At 45.8% G+C, this 13606-nt stretch overlaps 2 protein-coding genes across 2 annotated transcripts in view; one reads left to right on the forward strand and one right to left on the reverse strand.

The window, feature by feature from the left end:
- The window catches only part of LOC6037211 (dual specificity protein phosphatase Mpk3), a 40947-nt gene extending 38440 nt beyond the window's left edge, over window positions 1-2507 (forward strand). The window contains 3 exon segments of the mRNA XM_038253476.1: window positions 17-152; window positions 218-401; window positions 403-2507. Of these exon segments, the coding sequence (XP_038109404.1) occupies window positions 17-152; window positions 218-401; window positions 403-757 (675 nt within the window). The 3' untranslated portion in view covers window positions 758-2507.
- A 438-nt stretch (window positions 2508-2945) lies between these two features.
- LOC119767349 lies at window positions 2946-9070 on the reverse strand. Its single transcript, XM_038255748.1, has 4 exons — window positions 9043-9070; window positions 7275-8342; window positions 6726-7212; window positions 2946-6654 (listed from the first exon to the last, which is right to left on the reverse strand). Exons 1-4 carry the CDS (start codon window positions 9068-9070, stop codon window positions 2946-2948), a joined length of 5292 nt encoding a protein of 1763 aa, XP_038111676.1.
- Window positions 9071-13606: the final 4536 nt, after the last annotated feature.

Here is a 13606-nt window from a genome sequence, read left to right on the forward strand (position 1 = left end):
GATTTTGTTGTTACAGTATATCTTGAACGTGACTCCCGATCTGCCAAATGTTTTCGAGCGCGATGGGCACATAAAGTATCTGCAGATCCCGATCACGGACCACTGGTCGCAGGATTTGGCCGGTCACTTTCCAAATGCAATAAAGTTTATCGGTAAGGAATGATTTGAGGTTTGTTTGGGGAAGGTTACAATAACAATCTTTTTGCTCTATTTGCAGATGAGGCCCGGTCCAAGGGTGCTGGCGTGTTGGTGCACTGCCTCGCCGGAGTGTCCCGGTCGGTGACGGTCACGCTGGCCTACATCATGTTCGCGCGGACGCTGAGCCTGAACGATGCGTTTTCGCTGGTGCGGGCACGCAAGCCGGACGTCTCGCCCAACTTCCACTTTATGGAGCAGCTGCACATTCGAGCGCCAGCTCAACATCGAGGCCGGCCACCGGGCAAAGCTGATTCCGGGCGGTTGTTCGTCCGCGTCAACGCCCTCCTCGTCCTCGATCAGCAGTGGTAGTGCCGCATTTCCCTCGTCCAGTGGGCTCCAGCGTAACCTGTCCGCAGATCAACCTCCGACGGCCCACGATCGGGGCTCCGGAACCGGTCCGCGAACCCACATGGGCAAGTACAGCTGCACCTGCTTCGAGGTGGAGTGCAAATGCAACCAAGCGGCCATCGAACTGCTCGGACCGTTCAGCAGTGGCATTTCACCCGACTCCGGCATCGAGTTCGACCGGTGGACGCCCAGCAGTAATACTCCTAAATGAGGTTTTGCCGTAGAGACCAGGTTCACTCTTCCAGACCCGATCCAACAACTGCCAACGGGCGCCACAGACGGTGGTGCCGAACTTTCCTCCGAGCAACAGCCGCAGCAGTAGAGACCGTCAATCTGGAAGGGAGAACTTTCTCTCTACACACACACAGCCACAACCACACACAGTTTGAATTCCCTCAAACGGAAGTTTTTTGAATGTGCACAAAACTCACGTGCCCAAAAACAAACAAAAAAAAGATCCAGTTCCAAACCTCTGGGACGAAACCGTTTTTAAAAAGTCACAGTCCACGTGGTGATCGTAGTAGGCCGACACGGCAAGCAAAACGCGCGCGCCAGCGTGCTCGTCTTTTTTATTCGATTGTGACGTGAGGATTGCTAGGACCAAACAACGGCGTGAAATTGCAAAGGCCACTACGATCCTCGAAACTCGAGAAGAGCACAAATGTTTTTATTTTTGGATTTGGTGTTGTTGTTGTTGTGTGAGCAGCGCGCGGCCGCACGACGCCACGTGGACACTCGGTTTTTTGATATTGTTTTCTTTTTTGGCCTAGCGATTAGAGAACCAACACACACACACGTTTTTGGACCCAAGCTTTGAACCCAATTTTGATGATCGCCACGTGCAACCGAGTCAGGAAAAAACGAAAACAAACAATTCAGATTTAGAAAAACAAACAACACATTGTGTGTAAAATTTATAATGCAGCAATTTTCTAAAAATCCAATTTATGAGAGAAACTAAGCGGAAAAAAACCATTTCATTGCTAAGAAATTACATCTAAATAGTATATAACTTGAGCATAGCCGAGCAACGGCAACAAAAAAACGTTAATCGCTATATTTATATAATATAACAGGAAGGAGAAAAAAAAAACAAAATATACAGACTGCAGGTGCAGTCCGCCACAAACTAAAACAATTAAACTACATAATATAATAGGGAGCTTTTGAATAAAGAAAAAAAAAAACAAACAGCAAAGAAAAAGCCAGATTTTTGCATACTAAGTGCGAAAGATTAATCGTTGCTACTCCTAAGCCAGATATATATAGTTTAAACATTAAAAATCAAAAACAAACAAACGAAAATTGTATTACCTTATGCTGGTTAGTAATGAACTAAAATTAATAACCACAGAATAGAGTGACAAACAGATAATTTAGATTATACACAAGAATAAAAAGCGAAAAAAGTTTATTATTTATGTTGATCTTTAATTATTGTCAAAAAAAACTAATCCAGCTGCGTGTCGTCAGCCAAAATCAAAACTACAAAGTAAAATTAACAAACAAAAAAAAAACTCGTGTTTAAATCTAAACTCAACAAATCAAGTTGTCAAAGCGATGCAAATTGTTGGTTTTACACCAGTTGAAAGAAAGCGAGAGACTAAAGTCTTAATTATTATGAATTCCAGTTCTAACCGAGTAATGGCGCGATAGGTAGAAGAGAGAGAGAAATAGTTACAAAAAAAGCACAGAAGCAAACAGACACAAACATGTTTTCACACAAAAAAAACACAAACACACACAAAAAAGAAGAAAATAAAGTCTAAATGAAAATAGTTCCCGAGTACTACTAATATTGATGAATTGAACAAACAGAACAAACAGGAGTTGTATGAATGAGAAAAGCGGGTGGCTTTTATAGCCGCGCGGTAAGCCAGATTGATTATATTTTCGATTGAAACTAGATGGGTATGGAAGGAAATTGTAGAAATATATTCATGATATTTATGTCAATAGTATTTGAGAGTTTTCTTTTTCATCTGATCCGAAATAGCTTCACCCTCCTCTATTTGCTCATTTTGCAAAGGTTTTTCCCCCATTTGTTCTACGAAAAATATCTCTGGTTCCCTTTAAAAAAAATCCTTTATAAAATTATAGTCAGGACTTATTATTTAATATTTGGTCCTTTTAAAATGTAATTCTTGAATCCAAAATTTTAGAAATATTGTTTTCCTCAAATCGGCTTAATTAGCCAGTGGACTGTAATTTTTCACTCGGATTTGGCGGAAGAACGAAAAACTCGCGTGCGTTCTCTTCGAGTGACAAGTAAAAACTTAAACGGCTTTATTCCAAGATTGTAGTTTAGAGGTGGGAACAAAATAAAAACTAGCTATGTACACTAAATTGAAAACACCGATTTTTAACGACAAACATCCTCCCCATTGAAATGGTGCATTTCAATCCTCCGTTACTTCCTGGTCCAGCGGAAGCAGGCATATCTCCGACACGCCTCGCTTGCACTCGCCCTTCGCTGTTCGTAGTGTCACCACCCTGGTGACGTCGTCCTTGCCGGGATGCAGTGCGATGATTCGACCAAGTTGCCACTGCATCGGCGGAGCGTTCGGGTCGCTGATCAGCACCAAAGCGCCCGGTTGGATCTTGGTGGTTTTCAACCACTTTTGGCGGTTCTGCAGCTCCGGCAAATACTCCGCAATCCACCTCTTCCAGAACTGCTGTTGCATTGCCTGCACGTGTTGCCAGCGGGACAGCGCCGATTGCTTGAGCTGGAGATACGACGGCTCTGGAACTGCTTGCATTTCTCGTCCGATGAGAAAGTGTGCTGGGGTCACGGCGGTCAAATCGTTCGGGTCGTTGGAGCACGGCGTCAAAGGCCGCGAATTCAGCACGGCTTCTATCTGCACAAGCACGGTGGTCAGTTCTTCGAAGGTGAGTTTCTGGTTGCCGACTACTCGCTTCAGGTGATACTTGACCGATTTTACCCCAGCTTCCCAGATTCCACCGAAATGTGGGCTGCGTGGCGGGATGAAACTCCAAGTGATTCCGCGGCTGCTGCAGAACTCCTCCACCTTCTCAACGTGCTGCTCCTCTGCAAACAACTTGGCGAGTCGCTCGAGTTCGGTCTCCGATCCAACAAAGTTGGTCGCGTTGTCCGAGTACATCTTATTCACCAGGCCCCGTCGTCCAGTGAAACGCCGCAGGGCAGCCAGAAACCCATCCGTTGTAAGACTAGAGACCAGCTCCAGGTGTATGGCTCTTGTGCTCATACACACGAACAGGGACACGTACCCCTTTGTCATCATCGGCCTTCGTGCTGCGGTCAGCGACTTGATCAGGAACGGCCCAGCGAAATCAACACCAGTGTGGAAGAACGCCGGGGCAGGTTGCACGCGGTACGACGGGAGATCTCCCATCAGCTGAACCGTCTTTGTTGGATCCACTCGGAAACACGTCACGCATCCCCGAATCACCTTCCGGATAGTCGTCTTGACGTTCATCGGCCAAAAGCGTTGGCGTATCAGTGCAAGCAGGCCCTTCTGGCCCACGTGGAGGTTCTTTACGTGCTCGTAGCGGATGAACGATTCCGTGACAGGGTGCTTGGCAGGCATCAGGATCTGGTGCCGGCTGTCGTACGGCACGAATGCTTGTTTGATCCGACCGCCAACTCTCAGAAGGCCGTCGTCAGGATCGATGAACGGGTTCAGTCCTCGCAGACGGTGCGAGTGGCTCTCCTTCAACGCCAACAGCTCGGTCTGGAACGTCTCTCGTTGCACCAAGCGCAGGATTAGCTTCAGCGCCGCCGCGCGCTCCTCGCTCGTCGGCAAGCCCTTCACCACCACCCTCCTTCTTGAGATGATGTAGTTCGCAAACCGCACCACCAGGCTCATGCTGCGAAGCAGTCGGCGGAAATCTCCGAGCTTGTCGAAGATCCGCAATCGCTGAGTCGGCGCCGCCAGTGCCAGACACTTCGAGGATCGCAATCCCGGGAGGTCCGCGCCGTCGAGAAGAGGGGGTTGCACAACCTCGATTGTGCGATTGTTCATCGACACCGGCCCGTCTTTCCAAATGACCCGCTGGATCAAGTTTTTGGGCATCACCCCTCTCGAAATCAGGTCGGCAGGATTGTCATCCGTCGGGATGTATCCCCACCGGTACTTACTGGTCAGCTGCTGGATTTTCCTCACTCTGTTGGCCATAAACAGTTCCAGGTCGTCGGGCTTCTTCGCGATCCAGCTCAGCACCACTTGCGAGTCGCACCACAAGTTCACCGAATCGAAGCAAACATCGACGGCGTTTATCAGCTTGTCAACCAGTTCAGCGAGAAGCAGCGCACCCTCAAGTTCGCCCTTGGGAGTGCTGATTTCTTTCGGGACGTTCTTGACCTTCTTCGGGAGGAGCTTTGACTTGCTGCAAATCAACCGCATCGTGATCTCGCCGTCCGGGTAGATGTTGCGTGCGTACACGCTTGCGCCATACGCATCGTCCGACGCGTCGGAATAACCGTGGAGTTCAACGCGTTCTGCCCTTTCGTCGTAGACCCACCGGGAGACCCGAAAGTCGTTCAGTGCAGGCAGCTGCTGCCGGAATCGACGCCACTCGTTGGCCACACTCTCCGGAACCGGATCCAACCAGCCGATGTTCTTCAACGTGCCGACCTTCCGCAAGATCAGCTTCGCAGTTGTCACCACCGGACCAGCCAGGCCAAGTGGATCAAAGAATTTGGCGATTTCGCTGAGTACTTTCTGCCGCGTGAGCGGCTTCGTTTCTTCCTCGGGTGGCAGCACGCTGAAGGTGAACCAGTCCTGCGACGCATTCCACGCCACACCCAGCGTCTTCACGACCGACTTGGCAGCCGCGTCCTTCAGGTCGAACGTTGTTCCCCAGAGGCTCTCCGGGACTTCTTCGAGAATCGCTGGATCGTTTGCGCACCATTTGTGCGCGTCGAAGCCGCCGGTGTTCAGCAGCTTGCGCAAGTCTCGACTCAGCAATCGGGCTTCTTCCACACTCTGCGCTCCGCAGAGTCCGTCGTCCACGTAGAACGATTTCTTCAATGCCGCCGAGGCCAACGGGAACTCCTTCTCGCCATCCTCCGCAATCTGGTTCAACGCCATCGTCGCGTGGAACGGAGATGAGGCCAGGCCGTAAGTCACCGTCTTGAGCTCGAACACCTTCAACAGCTGCGATCGGTCGTCACGCCAAAGTATGCGCTGGTACGGCGTGTCTTCGGGGTGCAGCTCAATCTGGCGGAACATCTTCGGGATGTCCGTGGTGAAGACGTACCGGTAGCAGCGGAAGTTCAGCAGGATCGACAACAGGTCGTTCTGGACCGTGGGGCCAACCTTCAGCGCGTCGTTTATGGACACTCCAGTCGACGTTTTCGCAGAGCCGTCAAACACGACTCTCAACTTCGTTGTAGTACTGCTGGGCCGCAAGACGCAGTGATGCGGCAGGTAGTACGCGGATCCAGGTGGTTCGGACGGTCCGACATCGACTTCCTTCATGTGTCCAAGCTGCTCGTACTCGTGAATAAACTTGGCGTACTCTTGTTTCAGGTCGGGTTGCTGATCAAGCCGCCGCTCGAGGTTCAGGAACCGACGGATCGCCATCTCTCGTGACACGCCCAGGTCACTCTTGCGCTCGTTGAACGGGAGGCGAACAACAATTCTCCCATCTGGCCTGCGACTGTACGTGCTCCGGAAGTGCTCGAGACTCTCTTCAGCCGTCGACGTCACCGGTCGCCGCAGATTTTCGACTCCTTCGATCTCCCAAAACCGGTTCAGCAGCTTGTTCAGCTCTTCGTCCTCGTTCACGGTGCAGAATGTACGTGCGATCACTGGTGTACATTCTGACATCACGCCACCGACCACCCAGCCCAGTTCCGTGTCTCTGAGCGATGGGAGGTTCGCCGCCAGCGTGATTCTCTTCGCCTTCATGAGATCCCAGAATATGCCCGCTCCGAGCAGCATGTCGACCCGGCCTCGCTGGTTGAAGTTAGGATCCGCAAGGTCAACGTCTCGTGGCAAGTTCCACCCTGCGATGTCGATCGTCTTCACTGGCACGTCGCCAGTGATCTTCGGGGCCACCAGGAGCTCGAGGTCGGCAGCAAAGTTGCCAACGCGGGACTTGACCTTCGCGCGCACCAGGTGACTGATTCTGGTCGTTCCCCCCGTTCAATCCGCTGACCTGGTAATCAGTCCGTTCCTTTTTTGCTCGCCAACAGGTTAGCAAAGCGCTCGGTCACGAAATGGTTCTGTGAACACGAGTCAATCAGCGCCCTACACAGGTAGGGTACGCTGCCGGCGCCGTAAACTAGCACTACAGCCGTCGAGAGTAGCGTCTGCTTCCTTGGGGCCTCGGACGTGGTGCAGAGTGTCAAACCTTGGCCGGACTGGGACGTCCCCGCCGTTGTCTGCGGAACAGTTTGAGCGCGGCCTTCCTCGTTGGGCTTCTGCACAACCGTCGACGTCGTGTTCGCAGCCGCCTCCTGCTTCTTCGGCCCATCGGTGTGAAGCAAAGTATGGTGTCGCTTGCTGCATTTCTGGCACGAGTTGGTCGACGTGCACCCGTCGGTGCGGTGCCCCTTCCTCAAGCAGTTGAAGCACAGGCCATGCTTTCGCAAGTGGCTGTACCTCTCGTTCACACTTTTCAGCTTAAACTGGTCGCACTTAATCACTTCGTGATCCTGGTTACACACTGAACACTTTGCTTCGCTGGCCACCACCAGCGTCTTCGTTTTGTAACCGAACGTTGCGGTTTCACTTTCTCACTCTCACTGTTCTGCTCCAGCTTATCCGCGATTCTGCGCTTCTCCTTCAGGAACGTGATCGTGGCCTCGTACGTCGGCAACACACCCGCCTTCTGGGTTGCTTCCCATGCTCTGCGCGTGTCTTTGTCCATTCTGGAGGCCAGCAGGTTCACAACCATCTGCTCCCCCAGTCCGTCGACTGGGAGGTTCAGTTTCTTCAGGGCTTCGGTGTTCTTCACGCAGATGTCAATGACCCTCCGGAGCTCTGCGGCGTTGTCGCGGGTTATCTTCGGCAGCGCGAAGATGTTGTCAATGTGCCGATCGATGATCGCACGTTTGTCCTCGTACAGCTCCTCCAAGACAGCCCACGCCGCGTCATAATCATTATTGTTGATCATTTCCTGATCGATGACGCCGGCTGCCTTGCCGATCAGCGCGTCCCGGAGATGGTACAGCTTGATCGCCGGTGCCTCGTTGGTGTACCGCGCCATTATGTTCTGAAACATGGACTTGAACGAGTACCATGTTTCGTATGTTCCGTCGAACTTTGGCAGAGGTACACTTAGTGGCGGAAGATTCGGTTGTGTGTTGGCGACGGCGGGAGCTGCCGGAACGAGCGCAGTGGTCGGTGTGGGTTTCTCCAGCTTCTCGATGATATCGTTGATCCTAAGCGTAAGCCCGCGGCGCAACGCTTCGATCTCCAGCTCGCATTTCTCGTGCTTGGCATGCTCGTCCTCTGAGAGTGCCATCGCGAAAATCTGCTCCTGGTACTCACAGAACTTAGCAAAGATATTCTCGATGTCGCTTAGCTGGAACTTCAGAAAATGCAGATTCCGCAAATTTTCGTTCGGCGCCGCTGCACTGGTTCTCAAGTCCGTCTGCACCCGCTTGAGTCGTCTCTCCGCTGCATCTCGTTGACGCACCAGCGCCTTAAGTTGTTCCTCCATCTTGCGAGCGTTTTCCTTTTTCCGTTGCTCCCACAACTGCTTGCTGATCGGCGTCACTTCTTCCTTTTTCTCGTCACCGCTTTGTGTTTCTTCCTTGGGCACTCCCGGTTTCTTTTTCGGCGTATTCTTTTTCTTTTTTTGCACTTTTAGGCGTACGCGGCAGAGTCATGTTTCGACATGCCCGATTTCACTTAAAGGGTGCTACGCCCCCGCCGGAAGTGTCTTTTTCAACGCGTGGGTTCTACGCCCCACGCCACACGAGAACTTTTAGCACGCGCACTTTTTTTCACTCACCAACCCTCGGTCAGTGTTCACTAAACGGTTTCCACCGAATTTCGTCTAAATCCGTTCGTCCCGAGCCGCTCTCCAGCTGCCCGACTTCCGGATCACAAACTTTTCTTCCCGCGTGGGAGCTACGCCCCGCGCCCCACGCCTTCACTCGCGGACACTTCGTTCGCGATTCTTCGACTCAGGTTCCCGCGCCGGCAACCTGTCAAACTTCCGTCCGGTCACTACTTCAGCGATCCGGCCGTGAAGGACCAAATGTTTTCCTCAAATCGGCTTAATTAGCCAGTGGACTGTAATTTTTCACTCGGATTTGGCGGAAGAACGAAAAACTCGCGTGCGTTCTCTTCGAGTGACAAGTAAAAACTTAAACGGCTTTATTCCAAGATTGTAGTTTAGAGGTGGGAACAAAATAAAAACTAGCTATGTACACTAAATTGAAAACACCGATTTTTTAACGACAAACAAATATTTTAAATGAAAAGATCAGAAAATTTCACAAATGCTTCATATCATGACTTTGGAAATTGGACCATTAATTCTGTAATTTCGGAATACATTCGCCCGGCTTCAGCTGAAGATTCATGCTGTCCCATGTTGCATGTTCGAGTGTAGACCTACGGAAAACCATGCCGCGAGGAGAGGTGTGTGAACCTGTACACGAGCCACCTACGACATAATTCCTCGGGCGGCTCAGGTCAACTCGAAGTTACCCCAGGCATCCCCAGTGCAGGACACATTGGGGTAGAAAGCGGATAGATATTTCAGTGAATACAATAATTATGACAATATAGTTTCATATAATCCTTATTCCTTGATCTTACCTTTTGACACTATCAAACCTAAAATCGAACATTGAATAATCTAATCTAATCGAACATTGAATAACAGACTAACACAGAAAGAAAGAATAAAGAAACCTTATTTTGCAACTAGACAGAACTACCAACTTGTAACGAGAAGTTTATAAGAAAACAACTGAAGTTGTGAAATATGGGACAGGACAAACAAACTAGAATAGTTAATACATATAATAAAACAGATTGAACGTACCTTTAATCATATTAAAAACAGTTATGTCATCCTTTCACCCCCAATACATGGTCTATCCTTCGTGCCTTCGTGTCTTGGGTGATGGCGAATTCTACCTAGAATTCACAACAGGACCTCCCTCGGCTCCAGTTTACAACATGACAGCGACGAGAACACAGCCGAATGGGAGTTGAAAGTATCAAATGCATGCTATACCCTTTGCTTTGCTGGATACTTACTAATAACAAAGGGCGAGAGTCCTGCGACTCTCAGCAATCATGAATACTGCCCATTTGCCACATCATGACTTTGGAAATTGGACCATTAATTGCTGAGATATTAGAAAATGGGGGGATGTCTGGGTGAGACTTAAGAGTAATTCAAGCCCACAACAAGATTTTATTTTAGGTACTTTTTACTCAATTCTCTCCGATTTCAATTAAACTTTGCAGGCATGCAGGTATAAGATGCCAGTTGCACTCGAGAAAGTTGTCTCAACGTATTTTTTTTAAAACTCGATTGCGGTAATCGATTCTTCTGACAACTTCTCGTAAAAGTCTCCATATTGACCATTTTACAAAATCCAATCTAAATCGACCAAAACACAAATCGATAAAAATGACCAAAACGGCCGAAACGACCAAAATTTAAAAAAAACTACAAAAATTACCAAAAAGAACAAAATGTTCAAAACGACCAAAATTACTAAAACAACAAAAACGACTAAAATGGAAAATTACCAAATTAACCAAAATTAGCAAATCGGCCACTAGAGCGTCCAATTTCCCGGGGGTTAAAAATTTCCCGGGAAACGGGAAATTTTCAGCCAATTTCCCGGGAAATTTTAAATTTATTCAAAATTGTTTTAATTAATATTATGCAACAAAATTGTATAGGACATCAACATTAATGGTTTTAATGAGTGTGAAGATCAATTAACAGCTTGACTGCATGTTAAAAATCATGCAACTACAAGAAAATGTATTTTGGTATTTTTTGATGAGAAATTTTAAACTTGAAATGAAAAAAAAAACATGCAGAAATTATGTTTTTCATGACAAATACTGGTTTCAGCTCTTGAATAAATGGTAAAGTTTTTTAGTGTTGGTTTTACTCCAAACAACCTTATGTTTTCAAATATTTGAAGCAAGTTTTCAATATATTTTTGCATTTTTTGAGAACAAACAATAGAAAGTAATTTTTCAATGATCTTTTTTGTATTATCATGCAACTAAATTATCAAGATTCCACAAAAAGTCTTCTATTTTTCACATTAAACCCTCTAACACCTGTAGTTGCACCAGTGCTCCATAATTCTTTTACTTCAAATTGTAATTTGTTTAGTACTAGGTATGCAACCAATTGAATTAATTCTTTTTGTACAAATTCGATTTTCATCTCATTTGATCATGGTAAACAAAAACGTAAAAAAATCTCAATTTTAATTGCTTCAAAAATTAATATTATCAGAAATAATTTTGATATCATAATTTCTGATAATCTGATTAATTATAAATAAACCAAACAATACATTCAATTAAACAAAACGTTGTGTTGGTTCATTTATTATTTTTTCAGAGCATTTTTCAAAAAACAGTTCAAAATATTTTAGAAAATGTAGGTATATTTCCGCTTGAATTTCGGGAATTCCCGGAAAATTTACAAATTTCCCGGGAAACGGGAAATATTTATTTTCAGGAAATCCCGGGAAATTTTTTCCCGGGACGGGAAATTGAACGCTCTAGGCCAAACTAGTAAAAACGACCAAATGTTAAAAACAACCAAAATTATCAAAACGGCAAAAACGACCAAAATGGATAACATAGCATAGCATAGCATTGGTGTCTACCCGTAGCTGCTACTTCGTTATTGACCAGGACCCCCAAACATTGCTCCGTGGACCACAGATGAAAAGTAGGAACCAATCATCACCCCTTCGCAATTTTCAAAGGTCCCTATCGTGCTGATCAATACCGACGCCGGCCACGACCAGTGGTAAGACACGGGGAAGTGGATGGGAATGTTAGCCGATACTTGAGTGATGGGACCGCCAAATCGACTGCGTCTCCGACAAAGTATCACATGAGTTTTAAGGGGTTAGTATGATGGGTATGAGGTCAGGATTCACTGTGGTAGGTGATGCGACCATGAGCAATTTGTTTATCGGTTGAAATTTTAAAAATCTTAGGCAACCGACTGCGGAAAGATACCTATCTAGGGATTTAAATATAGTATTAATTCGACCGCGATTCTCCAGAAATTCTCCGTCGGCGTGCCTTCCGATCAACGGTGATGTAGGAAGGGCTTCATTCATTAAAATTATGTTATATCATAAGCCTTAAAACATATCCGTCGACGTGCCTTCCGATCCTCGATGATATGGAAAGGACTTAATCCAGCAATACGACTTGCTTGTCTCAAAAAACAAAAATCGGATCGTTTCTATCAAAAACTATATAAAGAGAACAAAAATAAAATTCATCGGCAAACGAACGCGCGAACAAAAAAATAAATGAAAAAAGAAGAAGAAGAAATCCAATCACCCCATGTACACAAATAGCGACACAAAAGAGACGGAAAATAACACGAAAAAAAAACAGGACTGCGCGTCCACACAGGCACCGCACTACTGATGCCATTATTTTATTATACAGACCAATCACCCCATTCACTCGAACAGCGACACAAAAGAGACGGAAAATAACACGAAAAAACAGGACTGAGCGTCCACACAGGCACCGCACTACTCAAAAACGACCAAAATGGATAACATGACCAAAACTGCCAAAACGATCAAATTACCAAATCGAACATTATGACCAAAAGACCGAATCGACCAAATTGATGAATATTACCGTAATGGTCGAAACGGCGAAAATGACAATACCAAATTGACCAAAATGGATAAAATTACCAATTCGACCAAAATGGGCAAGACGGACAAAATAATAAAAACGACGAAAATGGCCGAAACGACCAAAATAATCAAATCGACCAAAATTATCAAAACGACCAGAATGGATAAAATTACCAAATCGACCAAAATGGCCAAAATTACAAAAATGGGTTAATTACCAAGTTGACCATAATAGCCAAAACGACCAAAAAGTTTAAAAGGACCAATATTAACAAAACAAAAAAATTACCAAATCAACCAAAATAAGCAAAACGATCACCAAAACGAACAAAATAATAAAAATGATCGAAATGGCCGAAAAGATTTGTATTTGTATCTTTATTTCAAAAATATACATAAGGGCAAGCCTTTTATCGTATACAGAGACATCATTTAGTTCGAATATGATAAAACTACAAACAAAAAAAAAACTTAAAACTAACTAAAAATTAGGTTAGAGCACATGAAATGATCATTGTATAAACAAAGAGAAATAACTTAACCTAAAAACAAATGAAAATGACTTCAACAAGAAGAATTTAGGTGAGAAAATAAATTGGTCAAGAAACTGTTTCTATCAAGTGTTCCTTAAATATTCCCTACACTGTTGCTTGAAATCACTAATAGAAGTAAGATTTTTCAGACGATGAGGCAAAGCGTTCCACAGGCGTGCGCCACGGACTACGAATGAATTCCCCAGATAACTAGTATGATGAGTTGGAATTAGAATGTTATGTGTACGTTGTGATCTACTAAAGGAAAGTTCTTCATATAGATAAGTTGGCTCTTTGAATTTAATAAGTTTAAGATAAGATAAGATAAGATCAAATTGACCAAATCGGCCAAAATAGCCAAAAACACAAAAATAAATAAAATTACTATATCGAAAAAATAACCAAAATAGATAAAAATTACCAAAACGACCAAAATGATCAAAACGAACAAAATAATAAAAATGACCAAAATGGAATCGGTCAAAATGACCAAATCGGCCAAAATAGCCAAAACGACCAAAATAACCAAATCGGGCAAAATTATCAAAACGACCAGAATGGATAAAATTACATAATCGACCAAAATGGGCAAAAACTCTCAAAATTACCAAAACGGCGAAATTACCAAAATGGCCGAAACGATCAAAATAACTAAATCGGCCAAAATAGCCAACACGACCAAAATGTTCAGAACGACCAA

The sequence above is a fragment of the Culex quinquefasciatus genome, chromosome 2, assembly GCF_015732765.1.
Source record: "Culex quinquefasciatus strain JHB chromosome 2, VPISU_Cqui_1.0_pri_paternal, whole genome shotgun sequence".
Lineage (NCBI taxonomy): Eukaryota > Metazoa > Arthropoda > Insecta > Diptera > Culicidae > Culex > Culex quinquefasciatus.

Coding starts and splice junctions, on each gene's coding strand:
- LOC119767349 (XM_038255748.1), bottom strand. CDS start 9,070: ATGAATCTTCAGCTGAAGCCGGGCGAAT. Junction 7,213..7,274: donor GCTGGAGCAGAACAGTGAGA/GTGAGAAAGTGA, acceptor TGGCCAGCGAAG/CAAAGTGTTCAGTGTGTAAC. Junction 6,655..6,725: donor ACCGAGCGCTTTGCTAACCT/GTTGGCGAGCAA, acceptor GACCAGAATCAG/TCACCTGGTGCGCGCGAAGG.